The 26,401-nt window shown below is 36.2% G+C and overlaps 1 protein-coding gene across 4 annotated transcripts; it reads right to left on the reverse strand.

Moving 5' to 3' along the window:
- On the reverse strand, positions 1-26,401 carry LOC106059111 (uncharacterized). Of its 4 annotated transcripts, none has more exons than XM_013216656.2 (5): positions 25,397-26,401; positions 19,229-19,275; positions 3,085-3,265; positions 1,261-1,403; positions 1-1,160 (listed from the first exon to the last, which is right to left on the reverse strand). In XM_013216656.2, the coding sequence occupies exons 1-5, from the start codon at positions 25,417-25,419 to the stop codon at positions 898-900; spliced, it is 657 nt and encodes a 218-aa protein (XP_013072110.2). In that variant the 5' UTR covers positions 25,420-26,401; the 3' UTR covers positions 1-897. The 4 variants fall into 4 exon arrangements, with proteins under 4 accessions (XP_013072110.2, XP_055884876.1, XP_055884878.1 ...); XM_056028901.1 differs by lacking the exon at positions 25,397-26,401 and adding an exon at positions 24,953-25,073; XM_056028903.1 differs by lacking the exons at positions 19,229-19,275; positions 25,397-26,401 and adding an exon at positions 10,361-10,381.

Raw genomic sequence — 26,401 nt, forward strand, 5'->3', positions numbered from 1 at the left:
CCCCCCCCCAATCATAATGTATGTTTCAGAAAATTATTTTCATGATTCATCATTATATCTGAGACATAATTGTACACATGGATTCAAATATCTTGGTGTAAATTTTAATAGTACAGTAAGCTAATTATCATACAAGAAAGACACAGATTTTAAACATATTTTAATTCATACATGAAATGTTTAAACCAGTTCAACAAAACATTTTTTATCCACAGGTCTAATGACTAGAACCTCCATAATACAAAGCAATAATTTAAATTTACATTCATTAAGTGTTTGGATTACAAAAACATTTTAAATTTTTAATACATATGTAAAGTTTGTGTTACGTATTGTATATCAACCATGAGATCATTTACCAACTGTAAATGTTTCTATTTAATGTGCAGTTTTTTTTCAAGAAAATTCATTCAATCTCCTCAGAAATAATAAAACAGAGTGTCATCTTATGTTGATGTAATGCATTGTAACCTAGAGATCCAAATGTGGATACACCAGACTGTAGGCTACAGATCCAATGTGGATACACCAGACTGGAGGCTAGAGATCCAAATGTGGATACACCACACTGTAGGCTACAGATCCAAATGTGGATACACCACACTGGAGGCTAGAGATCCAAATGTGGATACACCACACTGTAGGCTAGAGATCCAAATGTTGATACTCCACACCGGAGGCGAGAGATAAAATGTTGGTACTCTACACTGTAGGCTAAGGATCCAACTTAAATGAATTATCAATTATTGATGAAGATGATAGGATGTGAACAACATATTACAGAAATTAGAGCATATTACAGAAATTTGAGCACTTTCTGAAGAAATATCCCATTGATTGATTGTAGATGATTTTAACTTTGGCATTCAAGGAATTCAACAAGTCACCCACTGACTGCTAAGAGCACTCAATCACAAAAGTGAATGGTAACACTTGCCATGGGGAGCCAATCAAAAACATCACAGTCACTATTACCAACAGCATTGTGAGTAAGTGGGTGATAAGCTTAGAAGAGCCTGATCTTTGAACCCTGTCATCCTCATTGTAACTATAATCCCCACTTCCATAATTATCATAATCACTGTCACTGTCTGCTGGGAATATCTCCCTATCATTCAGGTAATCAGAGGTATCAACATCTGTTTTTGGTGGCTTGTCATCTGCAAATCAAGAATATTATATTGTTTAAGCCTAATTGCTAAATACAGATCAAGTTAAAGTAAAAGAACTCAAATCTAAGTAGACAGAATATTTAATTACCACAGCCTTCGTAGACTCTTGTTAAACAGTGCATCTTAGCATCAAAGCATCTACACAAGTTACATCCTAATCTGGCCCACTGGTAATGGGCGATATCACCACAGGGTTTTCTTTCAAATTCACATCTTTGGCCATGATATTTTCTGTTAAAAAAAAAAAAATCGACAAAGAAATTTGAAGACAAATATTGAAATATTTGAGTTGTTGATGATTAAGAGAGCACTGAAATTAAAGAAACATTGACTTAATTTCAGAAATGTCTACCTTTAGCAAGTTTCAAACCTAAAACATCCTGATTATAAAAAAATTTGTTTGATATGCCTATGGAATCTATTTATTTCACATAACAAGCAGTTGTACATAAACATGCTGAAAGCTTTTAATACAAATGGCATAGAATTCATCATTCTTTTCTTCTGATAAAACTATCAATGTGTAGAAAAATGGAGGCAAAATCATAAATATCAAGCTTTTTTTGTGTGTATACTGTGCAGAGAATACAGACTTGTTAAAACAAAAAGTACCTTTCAGACCTTGTGATCTACAGGGCAGATGATATAAAGCTCATCTATTTCTTTTGCCCATGGTTAACAAGGGTGTCATGTGACCAGCACTATGACCAACTGCATTTGCTTTTCCTTAACTAATGTCAGGTACTCCTTAGAGCTGGGTGGACTCATAGGCGAAATTAAAAATCCTAGTCTTCACTAGGATTTGAGCTCAGGAGGCCCAGTTTGTGGGCCAAGTGCTTTACCACTCAGCTACTGCACATCCATTGACTTTTTTATTATTATAACTTTAAAACCAAATAAAAGTTGTATTTTGTTTTTTTTTGTAGCACTATAATATAGAATCAACAAAATGTTAAATAAATAAATTTTAATAACCTTTAGTATGAACATCTCTGATATTGATAAAATTAAACAATCATTTTTCTATATAATAGCTTCCAATTAAATAAAACGATAAACTTTAAAAGCAAAAACAAAAAGTTTGCTCTATAACTTAGGTTGATTGTTAACAAAATAATCATAAATTAAACTTAAGGATAAGATAATTTAATTGGTCCAAGCAAATGGAAATTTATGACTCTGGCTCCTATGCCCTTCTTGTTGACCAGATTGATGTCCCTGAAATACCCTAACTGATAGCAGAATAAAAGATTTTTAAAATTTCTCTATTCTAGCCAGGGCCAGATTTAAGTATGTGGATGCCCCGCAGCAAGATTTTTGTGGCGGCCTCTACACTCTTTCAAAAGATTGAAGAAAAACAGACTAAAGAATAAAAATACTTCTATCTAAAAGCATGTTCCATTTTAGAAGAAAGAAACAAGAGTACTTCTAAAATTTAATCTCACTTTCCTTTTTTTTTTTAAATATTTAATATGTATATTTTAGTTTTTAATAAAATGTGTATATGTTTCAGTTTGTGGTAGATGCACTGCTGTAAATCCAGAGCTGTACTGTATTTACATATTCTGAGGATGCTAAAACTACAAGCAGGCAAATCTTAATAACGATATTTTACTACCCAATGTAAGATTTAAAGTGTTAGGGCTAAAAATGAGGAAAACAAAATACTTAAAAGTTTTTAACCTGTCGAAAGTCTGATATATTTTTCTCTTTTGTGGAAGCTCTTTTCTTGTGGAGGCCCCAGGTTGTAGCCCTGCCCGCCCTCCCTTCAATCCAGCCCTGATTCTAGCCTCAATGGACAGGAGCGGGACACTTCATCCAGATCTGATGATGTAACCTTGGCTACATATTGTCTTTTAGACAAAAGACTTCTTATTCTGTGTCTTGTTTCAGAGTGATAAGTTCTACATACCCTGTACAATGACAGAAGACTCCCATAACACAAAGGCCTCCATTTTCACAACACTTCTGCTTGACTTCGCTAGACTGTCCCTCTTCTTGATGCTTGGATGTCTCAGTAGTTGGTGTCAACATAGAGAGTAGAAGGGATGGGTGGCTGACCACGTTGTTGCCGGTAATAGACTCATGTAGATCTGATGATTAGAATGAGATATGAATTAGAAGAAGATCTGGAACTAGACCCAAAGTAAACCAAACGGTAGGCTTTAATTTAAGCCTGCATGACAGTGTCATTGGATACAATAAAACGTATCTAAATTTTTATGTCTTTTTCACTACTTAGTATTCAATTGCTTACCTCTATAATACAATTACAACAGCTACAACAGCTAGCCCCCCCCCCCCCTTTTTCCTACCATAATGCTTCATTTGAGAACAAAGAAAGGACATCAACTAAACGCGGAGAATACACGCTAACCTTGTCGAAAGATAAAAAGACAGATCTAGTAGAGCTACGTCAGTAAGTGGACAGGTCTGTCTCGTTATCAACTATTGTGAGAGATTCTGACAAAGGAAAGTTGTAGACTTTAGTTAGCTTAGTCGTCAAAGCACCCACACAAAGCAAGTTGCTACGGGACAGAAATAATAATCGAAACTCACAAAAAAAAGGCTCGAGCTTACAAATAGGAAGATTTGGCAGCAAAGGGAGAAAAAAAAAAAAAAAAAAGAAAAAACGTCATAACCATAGACTTATGGTCATAGCTTTTTGATATTCTAAAAATTCCTGATTGCAATATTATTTCTTATCGTGACAACTGTAAATTTTCAATTAAAATAAAAATGTTAAAAAGAAAAAAAAAAGGCTATCGAGCCGCGCTAATATCTCGTTGGAAACCATTTCCCTCAGTTCTGCTAAAAGATAAGACCACTGTGGCGCGACAATAGCTGTTTCCACGATTGCAATTAGGACCTCCCTGTTGGCGCCATATTTCGACTGCATGGGTCAGATATCTCGGAGCCTTGAGTTTGTGCCTCTCCTAGCTGGCAAGTCCAGCAGTCACTATGTCCAGACTATAAAATCTGACATACGCGAACCTGGGGATTTTAAGGTTGTGGTGCCTTGCATTCTGAAAGAAACTCTGATAGATCTAAAACGAGAGAGAGAACAAGTTACATTATTTTCCAAGAGAGAATGAGAGAGAACAAGTTACACTATTTTCCAAGAGAGAATGAGAGAGAACAAGTTACACTATTTTCCAAGAGAGAATGAGAGAGAACAAGTTACACTATTTTCCAAGAGAGAATGAGAGAGAACAAGTTACACTATTTTCCAAGAGAGAATGAGAGAGAACAAGTTACACTATTTTCCAAGAGAGAATGAGAGAGAACAAGTTACACTATTTTCCAAGAGAGAATGAGAGAGAACAAGTTACACTATTTTCCAAGAGAGAATGAGAGAGAACAAGTTACACTATTTTCCAAGAGAGAATGAGAGAGAACAAGTTACACTATTTTTCAAGAGAGAATGAGAGAGAACAAGTTACACTATTTTTCAAGAGAGAATGAGAGAGAACAAGTTACACTATTTTTCAAGAGTTTCCGCGAGAGAAAGGGAAAAGAAAAAAGGAGACAGAACGACAGGAATTGTAAATGGTTTGAAAAAAGAAAATAGAGGAGGGAGAGAGAGAGAGAGAAGAGAATTGAGTTGAGTTTAAAATAAACAAACACATTTTCATAGACATGTGTACAGTATATATTGAACAGAGAGAGAAAGAGAGAGAAAATGATATAGTTAGTCTAATGGCTATTAAAAAATAATATAGGCCTACTCCTACTGACTTTGATCTACAAATCACAGATGTTGTCATGGTGGAGCGGAGATTTAATGGCGCTGTATGGGTGGCTAGATTTGATATTCGTCTTCTCAAGGATGTCAACGATAAACGTCTAAGAATTAATGGCAGTCTTAGTCGGGCAGCACTTGACCAGAGCTTGTTATTAATGACACCTAGGTAGGTCACTGAAACTCTCAACTCATAAAAACGTTAAACGTTCCTCCAGCATGTTAAGAGAAGGAAGAACTAACCAGACTGGGCTGAGAAAACTTTGTGGTCAGACAGTACAAAGAAATAACAACAATAACAACAATGTTATTCAATGTGTTCCAAACAATACGTATCGCAGGCAACGCAAGAAGTAAAATATAGGCCGTTTTAAAATACATGTTGACATTATGGAAAGAAGAGGAGGGAATGATATCAACAAAATGGTTCGCTAAATTTGCATAAAAAGTATTCTTTTCGTGTTACTTAATAACGAATGCAATCGGCATACATAAGTTAACCATGAGTTCCAAACATTGCCAAAGTACAGGCCAGTGGATTGTATTATTAGTGAACTCACATTGACACATGTAAATTGGATGGCTGCCTGGTCGTGCGGTTTGCGCGCTGGACTGTCGTTCGGATTTATCGATGGTCGAGGGTTCAAATCCTGCCCGCTCCCATCCCCCGTCGTCCTGCGGGAGGTTTGGACTAGGAAGTAAACTATCTTCAACTCTGAAGGAACATCCGAAACATGTAAAACAAACATTTTACAACATTTTAGACATTATTTCACACAGGGTTTGGTGAAGTCTTATTACATGTTATTTGAATTTATAAGGAGCTTTCTAAAATCTTATTACTTTAGGTATTATATTAGTTGAAAGAGATTGGTGAAATCTTATTAGACATGTAGTAATGAACAAAGCTTGATTTAGGTTTATGAGATTCTTTACTATTAGTGCACACATACCTATGTAGGCTTACTGCATTAAATATAAAAGTAGCATCTATAATTATTTTAACGCTTTTAAATAAAATTATGATTATACAATGAAAAAAGACGAACCAGTGTTGTTGCAATGAAGGCGAGCTTGAAAGCACTTTACATAAAAGTTGACAAGTGAAACAGACAAGAGAGGGCAATGGCTACAGAGTAAACACAAGATTAAACTCAGGCCTTTCGCCTAAGTATTTAAGTCATGTCCAAACTCGGTCAGTGGATAACTGTCCACTCATGTCAACATTAAGATCTTATTTGTGTTGAGCTATGGATTAAAAACCGGGGCTATAAAGTGGATATAGTTGAAAGCTATGACGCTATGTACTTGCAGAGAGAAAAAAAAGGTTTTGCTTTTAATTTTGCGGTGTATGGCTTACTCGTAATAAGTACAGCTTGACCCTCACCAACATTTGATATTGTCTGGATAACTTGGGGGCACACTATTAGTATTTTATTGATGTAATTTTACTCGTTTTAAACCAAAAATAGTATCTGACCGCTGTACTTTCGGATATGGTCAGAAAGAATATCAAGGTTTACCTCTCCCCTCTCACACACGCGCTCATAGGCTACCTTCGCCAACCCACCCTCACCCCATAACACACATACCTTCTCCAGCCCCCACCCACCTCCCGGCCCTGTTTCCATTCACAATACGACCGTTCTGCCGCATGACTTTGTTAAGTGGTTCTACTAACAGAACGAAGTCAGCGCGTGGAGGAATGCAAGCGAGAGACTGGCATGCCACACACGTGGTGACGATCTTGGATGAGACAGATCTAGATCTATCCGAGGAAATCCCAAAACAATGTGTTGCTGCCCGCTGGGACACATTAGGTCTATTGCTGCTTATTAACTAAAAAATCTGCTTCTAGTTCTCTCTATACCGATTATAAGTATATAACTTACAAACAAGTAAAAAATAAAAATGCTTTAAAAAAAACCCAAACAATAACAGCAAAAGCTTATCTAAAGGAAAGTGCTCCACACCTATAACTATATCTCTCAATAATGTAGAAGTTATTTACCTTTTTCGATATCAAACACAATAATTAATTAACAATAATTAATTGACTACTTAGCAGTGGCGTAACTAAGGGGGGGGATGGGGGGGGGAGAATTTTAAAATCCCCCCGGGCCCCCACCTAGGGGGGGCCCCCAAATGGTTGTCCGAAATTTATTTGTAAATACATAAATTAATATATTTGATTGACTAATAGTGTCAACGGGTGTCTTTTTTTTATCAACAGTTATGGATTAAATTTATCACAAAGACTAAACCTAGATCTAGGTCTATCAGTACGTTGACTTTGTTGACATTTTAAAAATATTTTTGCCACAGAGATCAATTTAAAAAAAAAAAATTGGTCTTACATTTTAAACTTTATTGCCACGAATAAAACTGCATGATATACGGCGAATTCCAGGTATCTTGTTACCTTTACTAATAATAGATCTAAATGGAGAGTATTATATGGCTACACTAATTAACCTTGAAGCAAAATTTACAGAATCGAGTATAACAGATCTAAAAGTTATTCTTAACAATGCTAAAATTGTCCGTTATTCGGGTTTGGCGTCTATAATTTCAGAATTAAACTTCACACTCGAGTTATTACCCCTCTATTCATCGTTCCTCAATCCAATGGAAACTCTCTTTCTCTTTTTATTTACATCTAATGATCTAATCCTTTTGCTTTCGCACAAAACATAAACAAAAAATAATGACGTAATATCATATAATATTAATACATCCTTCCTATTGAAGTTATTATCACACCCTTCCTTTTAAAGTTCTTAATAGTGATATCTACTAGCAGGGCCGGCCCTGGCATTTGCGGGGCCCTATGCGAAACGGATCGCGCGGGGCCTAGCCTTTTGAATTAGAAAATAGGCCTACTTTCGTCTTTGCAATAAATTTTTATGAAATGAAAGCTCGCAATGCCACTTTTTATTTATTGGCACCCCAAAATGTCAATTTCCTCTATTCTTCAGGAGATTTGAATAAATTCAAAAAAAAAGTTCAGGACTTTATCGTATATTTTGCCTTTTCATGAGATTTCCTGAAGGTCCTGAAAAATCAGGAGGTCGCGAAAACCCTGTTATTTTATATACGTTATAATTGTTTAATTTAATAATGTACACTTGGAATTAGCGCGGGGCCTATGAAAGCGCGGCGCCCACTGCGACCGGCACTGTCTACTAGGAACTTTAACAATTCGTCTTGACTGGCACAAATTCTCTAGACGTTGGTCTATAACTGTCTGTTTCGTTTGTTCCAACAGTTCATTGTCTTCATCGGTATCATAGTACCCAGAGATGTCTTCATCGAAACTCTTATTTAAAAAGCGTTGATTTCTTCTGTGTGTTTTTCCATTGTTTGTCTTTATGATGTAAGATCTGGGTGCTGAATTTTTTTTATGACAACTGCTTTCTGCCATGTTTGACCTAGACGAACTCTCCGACTGAATAATCTTTAGGTAGTCTTGCTTTTGCATCGTATTTCACTTTGCTTTTCATCTGTCGTTCGTTGAGTAATGTCTCTGCATTTTCAGCTACCGATGGTTTCAATAGTTAGTGATCAGTTGGAATGATTCCCTGAGTCTTCTACTCGTCAGCAGATGTGATGGTGAATACGACAGTCCACTTATCGGAGTATTTCTATACTCGAGCATAACAAGATATGGATCTTTCCCACTTTTGTATGCTCTGAATCCTTTTGCTTTCGCACAAAACATAAATAACCAACAATGACGTAATACCATATATTATTAGCACAGAATCTTCTTCATGCAGTGGAAAATTAAGAATTTTGTGCCTATCTGGAAATCTGGTCAAAGCTCCTGTACCCAATTAATATAGTTCGGAAGAAACTACAAAAGTCTAGACTGCATATACGGGAATCTGCTAAAGAAATTAGTACCCTTTAATGCTTTCTGCAAAATGATGAGAAACTGACAAAAACCCAATCCATCGAAAAAGCAAAAGAAGGTAGTGAATACTATGGATTCCCTGTGATCAAAACAACCATATGAAAGAAAAGACTTGATGGGAAGTTGAGTTCTAATGTAGTACTGTCAATACAACTGCAATTCAAACGTGTTGCGACAGAAGTGCTGGACAGAAGTGCTGGACAGATTTCATATGGAGATGAAGGGCGGATTCCAAAGGCTGGAAAGAAAATGGATACCTTTGGGTTTCTTCTTGAACCAAGACACCTGTTAGAAGACACGCTTGTGACAAACTGTGCTACTTTTCCTGTTTGTATGATGAAATAAATGGAAATCGCTTTTTCAATTACCGGGTATGTCATTGATGCACGAGCACTTTTCATCAACAAACAGTAATACAATCACCAATAGACAGGAAACAGGCTTCATATGTGTGCTCAGACTTTGCAACCTCCTCCGAATACCGCTAACTCAGGCCACTTCCATTACGTCATGTGAGAGATCATTCTCAAAGCTCAAGCTCATCAAAAGGTATCTCAGGAGCACAATGACGCAAGAAAGGCTTATCATGGTTTTAATGTCAATTAAGTCACAAATACTAGAAAGTATAGATGTAGTTGATGTTATAGATGTCTTTGCTGCACAGAATGCACGACGTGAAGCGATATCAATTTAGATTTGTCACTTGTGCATTATTTAACTAATAAACAACGGTATTATTCATTAAAAGAGTCTTGATGATTACTTTTGTTAAGTTTATTGATATACTGAACCAATTTGATTTGGGGCTTGTATATTTTTGCGTACATTATCTCATGTCATATGTCGAATGTCAAAATGCAAGGGGCCCCCAAAGAGGTCAATCCCCCCGGGCCCCCAAATCCCTAGTTACGCCCCTGCTACTTAGTTAATTTTTAACTGATTCATTCATCAACTTGATCTGAGAATGGGTGTGGGAGAAATAACGTATACAATCATCTAAGGGGATAAAAACACCACATATTTAGCCATGTCTGTGAATACTGAAGGATTCATTTCTTTTGTTGGTATCAAACAAAATAATTAACTCTTTCTCTCCTAACTGACGCTACCAGCGTTGATTCCACCAGAATGTGGTAAATAATTACGGAGAGAAAGAGTTAATTACCTGCAATTCATTTATTGGCTAGCCTAATTTAATTTTTTAAATTGATTCGTGTATTGTCTTCATCACCGCTAACTGTGCAAAGTTTCAGGATTGATCCGATGTAAGCTTTGTAAAAACCTAACCTCTCCAAGATGCAATTAAACAATTATTTGATAATTTTATTAAAAATATACTAATTGAGCTTAATTACTAAATGTACGTATTGTGTTTAATCAATACCTGAACAGAAAATGTTTGCAGGACACAATTAGACATTAAGCAATGAAATATATTAGTTTGAAGTTGTATACAAGTCAACCGCACATTTATATTATATATAAATAATAAGAAAATGTCTTTGCTCGTATTTAGAAAAACAAACCTACTTGTTTATTTACAACACAATTTTCGTTCCAGTGAAAGTTCTAGCTGGGGACTTAAGCTTCGCGTTCCTATTAAACGACGGGTCCCCCACTAGTAAAAGATGGAGGACGTTATCGTGGTTTTTGTTTACGTTCATGATTGATAGTTAATAAACAAGATTAGTAGGGGAGGCCAGCCGTGCTTCAAGGAGACTCCTCCTATACTGGACACCCGAAGCTATGCGCTGCACTAAGACTAGGGGCGGCTAGACAAGTCTTTCGGGCCGCAAGACGAAGAGCACTTGAATAGTCCATGAAGATAAAACAAGTTAAATTGTTATCGGGTGAGTTGTCTCCTAAAGCTATGGCTTTCTCTCTCTCCATCCCTCTCTCTCTCACACACATAGAGGGTGAAAGAGAAAGAGGGGAGAGTCTTATAGAAAGACCCAAACTTTAAATGAAGGAGAGATAGAGAGATGCACAGATTTATTTGCTCTTAATAACTTATAACATGATTCAAACAAATGTCTTCAATAAAATCAAACAGGAAACACGTTAACAGTAGAAGTATATATATATATATAGATGTGCGATATATCAATTCCTAATAGTCCTAATGTAAAAAATTATATTGTTACTGTTAGACGGAATAGTAGAAACACTTTTTTTTACGACTTTTCCCTTTCCAATCTATAAGACATTTACTTTAACACTTTGTTAGATACTACAAAAAAAAGGTGTGTGTGTGTGTGTGGGGGGGGGTCGACGTTTTACTGTAGAAACTAAAGAACTTTATTTCTGCTGATGAATTTATTTATTTTTTAAATTAGGTCGCAGAACATCAGCGTTGGCAGCAATAGGCTCAGGTACTTGGGTCGTGTCCATTAAAACAAAACAAATAACGATGAGAAATAGTTGGCAGGCGGAAATTCCCTGCTCTTATCTCTTTGACCAGGAGAAGACCTCGGTCCAGCACGCCATTACATGGACCCCAGCATGGAAATTAATCAGCAAGATTATCTCAAAGCCTCAGGGGGCACAGCTCGTCACTGCCTCTCCTAGCAATGGATTCCTGGCTTGGTGTGCCCTGCACTAAATGCACTCAGCCACCTACGAACATGCAAAGGTTTGCAAACGACTTGAATGACTAAGGATAAAGTCTTATATAATTTGTCATGAATGGGAACAGAGATGTAGAGATCTAGAGGTTTTTGTTTTGTAACTATCTATTAAGAATAAGAGTTAACACATGGGAGGTACACAGTGACGGGAAGAAAAATATAATCTGAAAATAAGATGAACATCAAAACAGATCAAGAAAAATGCCATTAGCAAGGCAAACCGATAACATATTCATTGACAACAAATCCTATAAGAATTACGAACAAGACTATTTCATAATACAAAAAATCAGACGAGATTTGTGTATTAATCTTTAATAGATATTGGATTTCTTCTTTATTTAATGAACAAAAAATGTCCAGCAATCTACATTTACAGCGACCATGAGTAAAATTGTTTTACAGAGGCGAAATTCACTTTTCATCATTTTTAAACGAAATAAATTGTATTAGTGAAACATCATTTTATTTTTGTGTTTCTATTTTATCTCTCAAAAATGCGATACCGCCATATTATTACTCTTACACTAATTTCCCCTTCTGCACTTAACAAGTAGCGCTTTTGTGTTTCATTTCAGACACACCGTGGTTAGAGTAGAATAGGTGCTTGTGAACACACACACACACACACTGTATATAATGGACTCTGAGAATGAGCGTGTATAAATGGACTCACGGCTATCTTAATGTTCGACCATAAACTTCCGGGACACTGATTTAATGAGACGTTTTAATTGGCCCACTGCACGCTGGTGGCCATAAGATCATAGTGGTGGGGCCCAAGTTTGGAAGACAATATTGTATTTTGGGGAAAAAAAATGTATATAAAGGATGGGGTGGTGAACATTTTATGAATATTTTTTTTTATAGTAGCCTAAGTGATTTTATTACATCATTATTGTATTACATTTAATACTGCCCTCATTATTTAACTAGACTTTACTCTGTAAAATTAGTCAAAATATCATTTTAAAATGTTCCTTTATATATAGAAAATAAATGAGTCTTTCAATTTACATTAACGCTGTGTACCTGAATATGGATTCCATTGACATTTCACACTCAACTTAATCAACCTTATAAACACATACAGTGACCTGATTTGTTTTGTAAATGGAATGGCTCATCATATTAATACCATAAAAACAAGTTGTTCTCTGCAAAATATACTCAAGGGAAAAACTGATTTAAACAGAGATGTAAAGAAGGGAAAAACTGATTCAAACAGAAATGTAAAGGGAAAAACTGATTCAAAGCGTGAGGAGAAAAAAGTAATAACTTCATCTAAAAAGAAAAAAAAATAAACAAATTGAAAAAAGAAGACGTTTAAAGTTGAATGGAATGTAAATATTTCTTCCCCCACCAAAGAAGATTCGCTGAAAAGTGTATTAGCACATAGATCTCATGACATCAAAGTCAAGTCTCTGGACAATGAACCGGATCATATATTTGTGCGAAGTGACAAGATGGTACTCATTTCAATGGCCTGGGAATTGACTTCCTCACTTAAACAGTGGGTGACTATTCAAGCCAAAGAGTATTGTGAGAGCAATGGCGCTCGGAACGAGACCTCTTGAGATGCGATGATGTCAGATGGGAAAGAAAGACCCAAGTAGCCGACTGTCTGGTGAGAACATCAAAGTCTAAAAGTTGTTCTCATTAGCAACCGAGTGAATGTTTCCTATGTTGAACACGTGAAACGCAAATGTAATTTGTATTAGAAACAAAAAAGTCTTAAGCTATTTTTTTTTTCAGCTCCGTTCATAATATTTTTATATTCACGCATTCGCTTTGCTTATAACATTATTATTTTGTTTAATCGTTTCTAATACACTATATCAGTGATAGGCAAATTAAGACCCGCGGGTAATATCTTGCTAGTCCAATATAAATTTCTGTGAAAACGAGTTTAAAAGTTTCGCTATTTGATAGAGATACAATTAAGTAATTTTTGTCTAGTAGGACCCTCCGGTTGTGGGATGGACCTAAACATACAATACGGTCTTTTATACCAAGTTTTATCAAGATTGGTCAAACGGTTTTGGTTTTTATTCGGGACATACATACACCTTACTTTCTGCAATATATATTAGATAATTAAAAAAAACAAAACAATCAACACAGACGTGAAACAAAACATATTTTTGACAGTTCGGAACTAGAAGTTTTAAAATGATCTAGCAATATATAGGTCTATGGATCTAGCTTTTTTTTTTCTTTTAGATGTAGACTATATTTAAAAATACAGTTTCTCCTAAATATAGATGTCAACTATTTGTAAAAAAAAAAAAAAAAAAAAATGACTAAGCTTGCTCTATAGTGTTTCTCGAGAGCACACTACAGAATGTTTCTATAAGATTTTGATTTGAATCTAGATCTAACAATAGGATGCGATGTTAGGACGTGAGGACATATTATATCACGATTTCTCCTAAATCATAGAAAGATAGACAGAGATGTAAGAATTTACAAGCCCTTTTATAACAATTTCTCTATTCAGCATGCGAATTCTTCATCAGGTCGAAAAACAACAAACTGGGCGGACACGGTTCTCGAAAACGGCTCTATCGATTTTCTTAGAAATTAGACATTTGGGAAAAGAATTACAACTCTGTTTTGACAGTTATCATTTTTCAAACTATAATAAAAAAAATAATTAAAATTTGACTTGAGGTCCAGACAATCTTTATCGTGAGCAAAAATGTGAAATTTGCTGTATTAGTTTTCTTAAAACTGACCACCACAAGTGTTCTCATGAGTGAAAAGCAAATTAACAGATTCCCAGTGTTTTACTTTCCCTGTCTATTTAGATATCATATAATAAATAAATTCAATATAAATCGTTGCGCTGACCGGTTCTTATATCCATATTTGTATGACATGTGTGCAATCTCTTACTAAACCACGTATCACAAGTAATAAGTATCTATGATGGTCGGGAGGTGGCCAGCTAGTGAGTTGCACCGATGTGAAGCGACAACTCCATTTCGAGATATCCTATTGCAATACTGCGTATTTTAGAGGAGAAAGTAGACAGTAAAGAAGGTAGACAGTAAAGAAGGTAGACAGTAAAGAAGGTCGACTATTTGTCCTTTCATCTATCACATCTCAGACTTGTTGGGTAAGACAGCTACTCCACTTGTTACCAGTTACCTACAAACTTTAGTGATAACAGGAAGCCGAAATTCTGAATGGAATGAAAAATACCAAATATAAAAAAAAAAAAATTTAAATGACACATATATTTATAGTAATAAAGGTTTAGCTTAGAACTTTTTTTTGTATCAAGGGAGATTACAAACACATGAATGCAAACACTCTAACATAGCATATGCATGAGAATTTATTAATATTTTCCTCTATACTCTTTTTGTTTTTCTATAAAGTAACTTACAATTTGTTCTCTACCTAGGTTACAAGGACTCTGTTAAAGTACGCATTTACATTTAATACAATTCAAGGCTTTTTTTTCAAATAGATAACCTTTTGTTTTTTAATCCAGACTAGTATAACAATAATTAAAACTCGCGTTTCCATATGTGCAATCCTATTCAAACTGCATGTAAAGCTGGACACTACAGCATTGTCCTTACCACAAATGTGCATTTGTCCGCTGGCAACCTCTGATAGCCATCCCTAAATCTTACCAATCTGGAGGTCACAGGGTTACCGAGGACGGGCCAAAGTTGCAGAAGATAAGAGGGCACAGAGAACGTGCCATCACCGTGGTTACAGGGACCCTGCTCAACATGAGTTGCAGCCCCTCGAGTCCAGAACCAATTAAAAAGAAAACCATAATGTGAAAAAAAAATGTAATTTAAAGCTAAAGTATATTAAGCATATTAAAACAGCGAGGTGACATTGTGTTTCAAGAGGGTGTTTGTTTGTTTTTTAAAGGGAAACCATTACATTGATTAGAGATAGGGCTTGAAACCATGGCCGGAACATCCAATGCCCACCCCAAATAATTCAAACAATTAACAGAGGAGTTCGTGATGCATCAAGCTACAGTTCTTTCTCTCTCATATATATATATAATCCGGGGGTGGGGTGCGGGTCGCACGGGTGGGGTTGGCGATCGTCCCCCCCCCCCCCCGATCCGCCTGAACATAGGGGCAAACCTGTAAACCTATTTGTAAGTAACATACTTTGGACTGAAAAGTATTTTAAGGTAAAAAAAGTTCCCCTTTCAGACCTTGATGTTAACGAGGGTGTCATGTGGCCATCACAACGACCAACCGTCGGGTACCCATTGGAGCTAGGTGGACTCAGAGGCGCATTAAAGATCCCGAAATTACAAACCCTAGTCATCACAAGGATTCGAACCCAGGACCCTAGGTTCGGAAGCCAAGCTATACCACTCATCCACAGCGCCTCGTATTTTAAGGTAACTTTAATAAATCTAGTAATGTATTTTTTTTGTTATGATAGATTTGAACGTAATATAGATAAGTTTTCACGAGTTTCTTAATTCAGTAGTCAGTGTGTTGATTTCGTCTCTTATTCTAAATATAGCACACGTCCTACTTTCGAGGACATGTCGATGAGGGACGTCTTAGTCACAATAATCCAATAATTGGCATTTCACCGTATCTTGCGAACATTTTTGAGAACTGATAAAATGGTTCTCACAGGGTTGACAACCACTCGTAATCTTTGAAGTACCAGCAGAGATCCTTTTTTTTATGGAGACTGCAAGACGATAATGGCCGTTACCCTTAGCACAAGTGGGGGCAGGGAGGCTCTCTGATTGCCCTTTATGTGATAGGTTAATGATGCTGGGCCACACAGAGCGTCTAATCAAGTCGGAGGAAGCTTGTTGGGGCAGAGGGCAGTGAGACAATAACTAGTGGCCAGCTGATAGCTCGCTACAGCGCAGAAAGACATAGTGTAACGTAGATGCTAAGTCAGATATATCGTTCTTGGTCGCCTGCACAACAGGTGTCTTTAAAAAACGATATTTAAGAAAGAATTGGTTATTGTATAGTTTTGTTTAAAGGGCTTTAAAAATGTTCCTTCTTGTTTTTATATGTATTTACAGTTCGTTTTTCTCTCCCCATTCCTGAAAAAAAAATGGCATGTATTTTATCTGTATAAAAATTTTCAGAAAATTGTTTATCGGCCATGAATCTTCATTTACTTCCCCACACCACGGGATGGGGCAATTGGTTAAAAACAAATAATCAAATCATAAGACAACTATCCACAGTCATCTAAACAAGATCACGGGGTTAGAGCGTACATTAGCTATGTGTGGTACAAACAGATTTCGAATTAAAAGCTTTGTACTTTCCATCTAACAGGGTTGTAAGATTGGAGTTAGCACCGGATTTTAAATCTAGTAAGTGGAGGACCTGAGAAGGGTTTTTGTTCAAGCAAATCATAAGCCTATTAGTGAAAGAAAGGAAGAGAGTATTGTAATCTATTTTCCTTATTAATATATGTTATTACAATATTTAATAATCGTATTTAGCTACACATAATATAATTTAGAAATGTTATGGCCTTCTAACGTCCTTCTTTAAGGGTGAGGCCCTTTGGGCAGCTGCACCGCCGTGCATTATTGTCAATCTGTCACTGGGATTCTATATCCAACCCCAAAAATAATATCGACCACTCCAACTCGTCCATCTGTGTCACCAAACTATGTGACGAGAATTGAAAGTTGAGGCTTTGAGAAGTATGTCAATTTTTTTGTTTCAAGGCTATGTAACGACTTAGGAGTTGGGACGTTGAATGGAGTACGGAATAGTCAATAGAAAAGTTTGTGTTTGTTGCATAGAATACTGAATACAAATGTTGAGATAGTCATAGGTCTAAACTACCAGTCAATATTTCCTCTCTATCTCTCTCGCCCCCCCCCCTCCCATTACAACCTCTTAGATTTGTGGATTTGTTATTTAAGTAGGGCACGTGTTTAAGTAAACAACAAAAATCATTCACTAGAATAGAATTCCTTTAAGATCTCGTAACACACGCTGTGTCAGTTTCCTTGACTACTACTTAATGTCATCTATACTCAAAAGATCTTAAAAAAAACTAAATCATAGAAGTCATGAGATGAAGCGTTAAGAAAGTATTACAATGCAATGTTCTACTTCTGAGGACAGCGGTCCAAAGGCTTCATAAGTCGACGACCGGTACCAAATTACAAACGCGCGCGCGCGTTGGCGTGACCAAATTTAATGTCGCTCCTTCCTTAAACTCTTTTATGTAAATCCTCGGAGATAATGTTACTTAAAAAAAATAATATATTTACACAATTTGTTTTATTTTTGAGATAAAATATCTGAATAATAAATTGCTTCTTAAAAAATTTGCCCCCCCCCTCCCAAAATCCTTTAAATTGTCAACAGATGCTCCTCTCGGAGAAGGCATTAGCCTTTCCCAGCAGTGCGTGAATGTATGAAACCTGGGCTTAGAAAGCTAGTTGAAACCGAGACAAGATATGAGAAATGTATTCATGCAAGTTCTGCAGTAACATCGCCAATGCAAATACAACGTGATTAACTGTCTCAATTACAAAGCCTTACAAGCACAAATATTTCTGAGTATTACTACCCCTCCCCCCACACACACACACAAACCCACACACTATCTCTTTGGTAAATTTATGCTTTCTCCCTACGGTTCAACTTTTAGTCAACTGCTAATTGGACAGTGGGTCTCTGGCTCAAGGTTTCATTTGATGAAAGAAACAAAAAAAAAAAAAAAAAACAATTCTGGCTCTATTCCTCCCCTTCCCCCAACACACAGACAATACATTCTCAGTAAGAGAATGCACCTTTGAAGATGTAATCCCCACTCTGTACTTGAGAGTCCTTGGTCTCCTTACACAACGCTAATCAAGACTTGAAGTACGGCTTAACTTGACTCAAAGCTAAGCTCATGCTAAGCCGACTTAATGACTTGAATCTTTGTTCGGCCTGAGCTGACAATGAACATCTGACCACAGTAGGTAGTTACTTCAGTAGCCGTTAGTTCGGATTAGTCCTAATCAATGTAGATCCATAGTGTAATGATCCTGTAAGTAGATCTAGTAGCATTACGTGGCTTCATATTCAATGGATGCATGGAGCGTTGGGTGCTCTTAGCACTTATTACTTTCTTTTTCTTCGGGTCTGAACGTGACCCAGCGCCTCCCGCGCCTTTTTTTTTTCCTTTTTGTTTAGTTCTGTAGATGAAAGTGAGGTCTTAGTAGTAACTTAGTGGTCCTCAACGTGAACTGAGTTACGTCATTAAGAATTGGGTCAATTGGTTTAGTGTCCCGAGTTGGACAAACAGCTGTCATTGTTGTGCTGTTGCTATGGAGATGGGACTATGGGATACGGGTGAAGAAGCGGAAGGTGTGAACAAACAATTGACCAACATGGCGAGTGTACGCTCGCGATCAGAGTCAGTGAAAGAATCAGGGCTTTTGTGGTCATTGCTCGCCAACTTTGCATGACGAACGTGCGAATGATTTTGTTTGGACAGACAAGAATATCAAATGTCCGTCTACCATTATACTATAAAACTCAGAGGACAAAAGAGTGAGATAAATTTTAGAAGGCCGAGTTTTAACAATGGTTAGCGACCACATAATACAGCACCACAATGTGATCAACAGAGACAACGATACATTGTTGATTATGTTGTTTTAGACTTGGCTCGAAGTCAACACCCTAGTCACAATTTAAAAAGAGGCTAAGTGTTTTTTTTTTAAATGTGTGAAGTTGTGAAGTTATAAACAGAAGTATTAAAATGCTATCCAAAAGTCTTTAAAACGTACCTGTATAATTTCCCTGGTCCGACTTGGCGAGTTTTATCATTACTAGCCTGAAAGGAAGAAGTAATGCATAACGTTAATATTTAATGTTAGTATAATCATTTCATTTTCTTATAAGATTCTTTATGTAAGAGTCGAGTAATTTTTTTAAACATTTATTTTAATTGAATACATTTTTAATATTCAGCTTCAAATTAAAAAATGTTCAATATAAAAAATAAATAAATACATTTTTTAATTATTGAAATAATCGTGTCAGGCTCTCGCCTACTACAAATAATATATCGGTAGATAACAACTTCATTGGCATTACTAACTAGTTGGTACCAATTGTAAAGCAATAATTTTATTTATATAACCGTATAGGCCTACTAAATTATCACATTGACACTATAACCTACAATTCAAAAGATAAAAAAATAACCAAATTATGAAGGGTATAACATCATTTAGCATAATTTAAAACCTGTACCTTTAGTTATGATCGAAGAATTCCAAAAAGTTGTTATAAAGATGATATTTCGCTAGTTTCTATTTGTTCTAAATTATAATTTAAAAGCTATAGAAGGATAATGTAATTGTATACAGTCGTTGCACCGTTCTATGTCGACAGTCACTGCTTTGTTTTTCTGGCAGCTTGTAAACAAGAACAAAATACAGCAACATTAAGGAGTGGGGAATGTGTCTTTTCATATTGATTGGCTCAAATGTCAACCTGGTCCAAATGGTGCATCCATCAGGTCCAGATGTTTCGGTCTTCTGTTTTGGACGTGGGAAGGACGATGGGGGTGAAACTGGGTTTAATGGACTTAAAAATGTGGCAAGCTTTCCTTACACGACAGATTTAAAAACAAATACCACCCGCAGATCTGTGATACGACTAATTAAGGTATTTTAAATTTTAAAAATGAAGTGCTATATCTATTTTTACTTTGTCGAAGACTGATACCAGGCTATAAAATAGTTTTAAATTTGGTGTAAGATTTAAATTGTATCAAGTCATAGATTTACTTCTTCCAATTCATTCAGACACCCTGCTTCATGCTCAATAATATGAAAAAGAAAAAAAAAGAATTGTATATTATAGGTTTGCATGAAACCTGAGATTTGTTTTTCCTGGGTTTCTGAGTTTAAAAAAATTGCGGTCTTATTAAGAACTAGTCGACCCACGGCGTAGCATACGTCGTTATTTTGCAAGGCCGCCTTATGCCAATGCAACCTATGCGAGCGCACTTTCAAAGGACCCGCGCTAATTCTACGTGTAAATTATTAAATTAATAACTTATATAAGAATTCCCGCAGCCTCCCGATTTACCAGGAACTCCTTGAAATCTCCTGAAATTGCAAAATATACGAAAAAGTCATGGAAATCTCCGGAAATTATTAAAAATCTTTAGAAAACTCATACAAATCTCATGAAATATATAGACAAAAATTGTAATTTTGGGATTTCATTCAATATGGAAAACTACAATCCTACGCGCGATAAATAAAAACGGCATTATGCATCACCCGTAATTGTATAATCTGGTGAAAAAAAAGCTTCTCGCGCCTGGTTAATGAAGAATTACTCGAGGTCACCAATTGAAACATTTGGTAATTCTTGCTATTGAGCGTGATCTATGTAGGAAATACAAATTTTATGATATACTGTACTAATACAAACTCTTAAATTTCACTTATTATCTGTATCCCTACCCAAACTTGGCCCCGCGAAATCCGTTTCTCATAGGGCCCTACAACAGTTAAGTCCGGCCCTGCTATTTAGTGACAGGTGAATACAGAGTAGATTACTTGTGCTCCTCCAGCCCCCTCTTTTTTTCGCCGCTAAAACTACGTGGGGTAGAAATAAAAAAGAGTGATCTTTTCATGACTTCTTGGTCACAACGGTTAAGTCCGGCCCTGCTATTTTGTGACGGGAATATACTACTTGCTCTCCCCCCTTCTCTTTTATTTTCGTAGGGTAACTCTAGTCCGACTTGCAGAAATAAGAGTGTTCTTTCTTTTACTTCTTGTCGAAACTCTTGAGCCATGAGGAAAATTATATAGATAGATTGATAATTATCATTTTTAATTTCATCGTTATTATTTTAAAAAAAAATGTCTGCCTTGAGTTTTATATGATTGCGTCTTTTGAAGGGAACTATTAACTTATTATCACATTTATGACTTTCCAATCGTTCACAAGTTTACCATGACCTAGATAAAAGTGATGTTTACGTGTTGTATTTTTTCCCCTTTATTGCTATTTCTATAGACAGAGTATACCAATATACGTATACCATACACATTAAAAGGCTTATGAAGAATACGAAGAATACATCTGCATTCCAGGGCCTATGGCCGTTGTGGTAACAGGACTGCACTGGTCTCAGGTGGTGAAAGAGATAGGATCAGATGAACTGGGAGTTCAAACAGTTGTAAAGAGGGATAGCGTTCCAGAGATGACCAGAGGTGATTAAAAGTTCCCCGCCCCCTTTAGTGGACATTTTATCCAGGTAGAAATCAGTTGTGTAGTCCTTTTAAGAGTAAGGTTAGACTTGGTTAAGACAAGGTCAAAGCTTTGAAAGAGGAAATGCATTTTTTTTAAATTGTCAGAAGAAAATAAATAAATGATCAAGTAATGTTATAAAATAAACTAAAGCATGTGTGTGTGTGTATGTGTGTAGCCAACGTAATTATGAAAATCAATTTGAGTTTAAATAAAAAGAAACATCAATGTCTACATTTTCGTACACTTTTCAGAACTCGTCTCATCTGCATATTATTTTACAAAGTATACATGTTTTAGAATATATATATATATATATATATATATATATATATATATATATATATATATATATATATATGTTTATATATTTTATAAACAAGCAGCAAATGAAAATAATGCAACATTTGTTTTCAGTCCAATTATTTGTTTGACATACAACGTAGATAATGGTTGCATTGATGTCTTGTGTTTTAATAAAGGATCTGGACATATAATGATTTAACGGTGCAGCTGTTTGTAGATGCTCCATATGGTATCGAAGTTTTAATAAGTGAACTTAAAAAAAAAATGAATTAGTGAATTTAAAAAAAAATTAAATAGTGAACTTAACAGAGTGATATCAGAGAAGGAAAAACCAGAGTGACGACTCACTCTTTAGATCTAGTTCTATCTAGTTCTATGTTACACGCAAAGAAAAACCGAGGTCAGTGTATGTCCTGTTTGTTGTAAGACCTTCTTCTGGCCATGATTGATTGACGACGACCAGCAGCCTCTACACGTAACAAACAGAATGCTCAGTCACAGGTGTATCTGATGATACTGTCACTAGAGACTTAACAGATGTCGTTATCTGTCAAATGACCTTGTCAAGTGTCAGATGGCCTTGTCACATGTCAGGTTATCAAAATGAGAAACATTTCTATACCTCGCAATAAAGTGTTTTTTTATTTTTTTTTAAATTTGTCTTGAAGAATAAATCATTGAATGGAATGTTTTAGGAAGAAAAAGAATAAAACTTTGAACACGCAATCGTATTCACAGACACATCAACACGCGGAACAGGCACACCACACTTCGAGCTGTTTATAAAGATGCTCCACAACCTTAGAAAGTGAGACAGACAGACAGATTGTTACTATCTTACTGTTTACTTATGTACCAATTATATTACTCATACTCAAAATCTACATCAGTTTTTCTCTGGGTGAGTCACAAACAGCATGTTACTATCCCGTGGCTATAGATTACACAAGATAATGAATCTTGTTAGCGTATCGCTAGATCTATTAGTTTGTGTAGTTCTGTACCTAATAACATCCATTCTCGGGGTTCAGAGGTTCTCATACTTGAAGCTACTGATCTAAATAGATTCGACTCGTAGCCCTAGCGCCAAGTCTATGTGGATCAGTTTTAAAATCAAATGGGTGTTGTTACAATGAAAAGAAATCTGATCTAAAAGTACTAACTACTGTTGACTACCAATGCTGTCCAGAAAGTATCAAGTACTGTCAATTACCAACGCTGACTAGATAGTACAATATCTCAGCTTGCAGCTACTTCGACTTTTCGATACTGAACTACTGCGTCAGCCTCAGACTAAGAGAGGCTGATTTTTTATAGTAACGAGAGGCTGTGTGTGTGGACAGTCTTATAATTATTATTTGTTTAACGTGGTGAATTCGACTGTGAGGATTGGGGTGGGGAGGGGAGGAGTTGAAGATATTTGTTGTTTTGTTTTGGTTCTACCTTTATAATACCCTAATAAACTGATGTGATGTTTATGTAAAAATGTTACATAGAGAGGGGCTGTTTGTATTGTGTCCGGTGTAACACTTAGTTGGACTGAGCATATGTAAAGGGATGAACAGGGAAGAGAGATGCGAGAGAGATTTAAGTGTGATGTTGAAAGTAGTAGTTTGTAAGTGAGTTGAAACATATTAGTTGAATCATGAAATCTACAAAGGTAATTTTAGACTAGCTGTATGGAGTTACACCCTAAAGGTTTAAGACTCTTTTGCCCATTCGATGCTAAGGTCTGAAAGTAGTGCAAGGCAATTGGTTCTGTGGCATTTTACGTCTCGAGAGTGGATCATTTCCCTTTGCAACTTCCTTAGTGACTAAATAGGCAAATCTGATGTACACGTCTGCGGTCACAGGTTTGGTACTTGTGATCAACAGACACTTCTTCGTTTTCAGCCTTTTTTTTTCCTACTTGTGGTGTGTAGGACTACACCATTTGCGATCCAGGACCCTGCCTGGCAACTTGATTGAATGGGCAACATTATATTTCATAGTTCTAAAAGATATAGTGACAATATATATATTAACAATCACCCAAACATGATATTGTTCTACACAGTTTGACATGTGCGCAATTAGTTTCGCTCTCGGTGTATGTCTGATCCCCCACGTACGCCAGATGTTGTCTGGTATTGCACAATGCAATCTTGGCACATGCAGCGTTTACCAATTGATACAGGTGCGAGAGCATTGATTTCCAGGAGGCACTAAACTGGATCGGTTACGATAAAAACAAAACAGGTCGATAATGATAAAGAGGGAGATAGAGCAGGAGGGGGGGGGGTCAGCATAAAAAGTGTACTGTGTTGTTATGCAGATATATATATATATATATATATATATATATATATATAAACACACAAACAAAATAAGAGAAGAGGGGCGTTGTCTTGAAACACACAAACACTACTCTTGACGCATTTGTACAGGCTATAACAAGTGTCAAACTGTATGATGCATATGTCAGATTCACACCACTTATTCATCTAAATAACGCGTTTAAGTGTAATCTTCTTGAACATATAAGTATATGACATCTAAGTGGGTATCCAAGATAGGAGTCTGTTATAATACCACTGTATCAGGAGAGCTAGGTGTGTCTAGTTCACACTTCTAGATATCAGAGCGCTGACCACACACACAGACGAGAAAAAACATGTACTTACTAAATAATAATAAGACATGTCTTCGGGTACAATTATGAAGAATAGAAGTACTTCACGCAGACAAAACCGTAGTATATATCAAACTCATTGGCAGCGTTTCTTTCGAAGGAAGGTTAAATACATTCAATTGTTCAATATAGATTACATAGTAACTATTTTTAAACAATTCGTTAATTACACTGGCCTACGTGTACTAATAGAGATCAAATTTCTGATATATAGGCTTAAATGTAGGCCTACATTAAAATGTATTTTCTGTGACTGCACCTGAATTATAGACTCTGTTATTACACAAATAAGCAAAACTAAAAAACTGCTTGAATACACATTCCTATTCCAAATGCTAGAACAAATTCATACTCCTTTTTACTTATTGAGAGTAGAGAACTGAGCGGGTTGTCTGAATCAGATGAAAAGCCAACAACTTAGCAGAGTTTGTCTCTTAAACGATTTATGTGCATGCGTATCGCTCAGGGTAAGCCTTACTTATCTTTTTTTTTTTTTCGGAAAAAAAAAACGTCTGCACTTTATAAGATATGATAATGGCACAACATAAGTGTGTTAGACGTCTAGATGTCATAAAGATTATATACAATTATCAGCCCTTATGTTGCCTAGTCTGTATATATATATAGTTAACAAATCTATCTATTGTAGAACTCTATATAACAGTGTAAAAAATAGACCAATATACAAAAACAAAAGACTCACCACATGATGAAAAGGTTTGCCATGCTCTTACTCACATCACATCTGCGAGGATGTTTGGTCACATCCACTGTTCTATTTAGTACGTCCTCGGTTCAATGCTCGATCTCGGTTACATAGCACACAGATGGCACTAGTTGCAATACTAAATACATCACAGTTTGAACTAGAGAGTAGGTCTACGCACTGACATCGTTGAGTGACTATACTGAAGTAAGATATTTATGTCTATTAGTAAGCCACTTGACTGATCATACCACAAAACAGAAGAAGACACTAACCAAGACCAAGTATTTAAGAGTTTGCATGCTTAGTATAAACGGTGGTGTACATTAATCTACTGCTATGTAACTTTTATGGGTGTTTACTTCGTCTCCCTGTGTTTGTAAATCTCAAAAATCAATTGTTTAGCTAGCAAGATAAAGATTGTTATTTCAACAAAGTGTAGATAAATAGCCGACATCAAACGTGCGCTGGTGAGAGAAAGTGAAAAGCCGCACAGTGAACCTATTTACTCCGTCATCCTCCATCCAACGGTTCACTTTGCAGAAAGTTGAAGGAAAGATTAAGCGTCCAGTTGAAAGTGAAACTATATCGTCTGTGTGGTCAACACAGTCACGTGATACAGATAATAGAAGCAGCAACTTAAATCCGTGTAACTGAGAGAATCACCACAACTATAAAGACTTCACTATTTAGAATTATCCTAGGACACGGTCAGTGAGAAATAACACAGATACAGAACTATTAAACCATGTAGATATCCAGCGTCCGTTGATACACGAATATAAGTTCCAACCCTGCACAATGGTCACAGCGCACAACTTCCGCCTGGTCAAGTCAGTATAAAGCAAAACGTCCACCAACTGTGTCCACTTTACACGTGACTGGGTTTTAACAAAATACAAGATAGAGAGAAGAGAAAAGAAAGTTTCTCCGTTCACTAAATGCCGAGGTTTCATTGGTCGCTTCTTGTGCTACATGTGTTACCTAAACTAAGGGGGAGAA

This window comes from Biomphalaria glabrata, chromosome 5 (genome assembly GCF_947242115.1).
Source record: "Biomphalaria glabrata chromosome 5, xgBioGlab47.1, whole genome shotgun sequence".
Lineage (NCBI taxonomy): Eukaryota > Metazoa > Mollusca > Gastropoda > Planorbidae > Biomphalaria > Biomphalaria glabrata.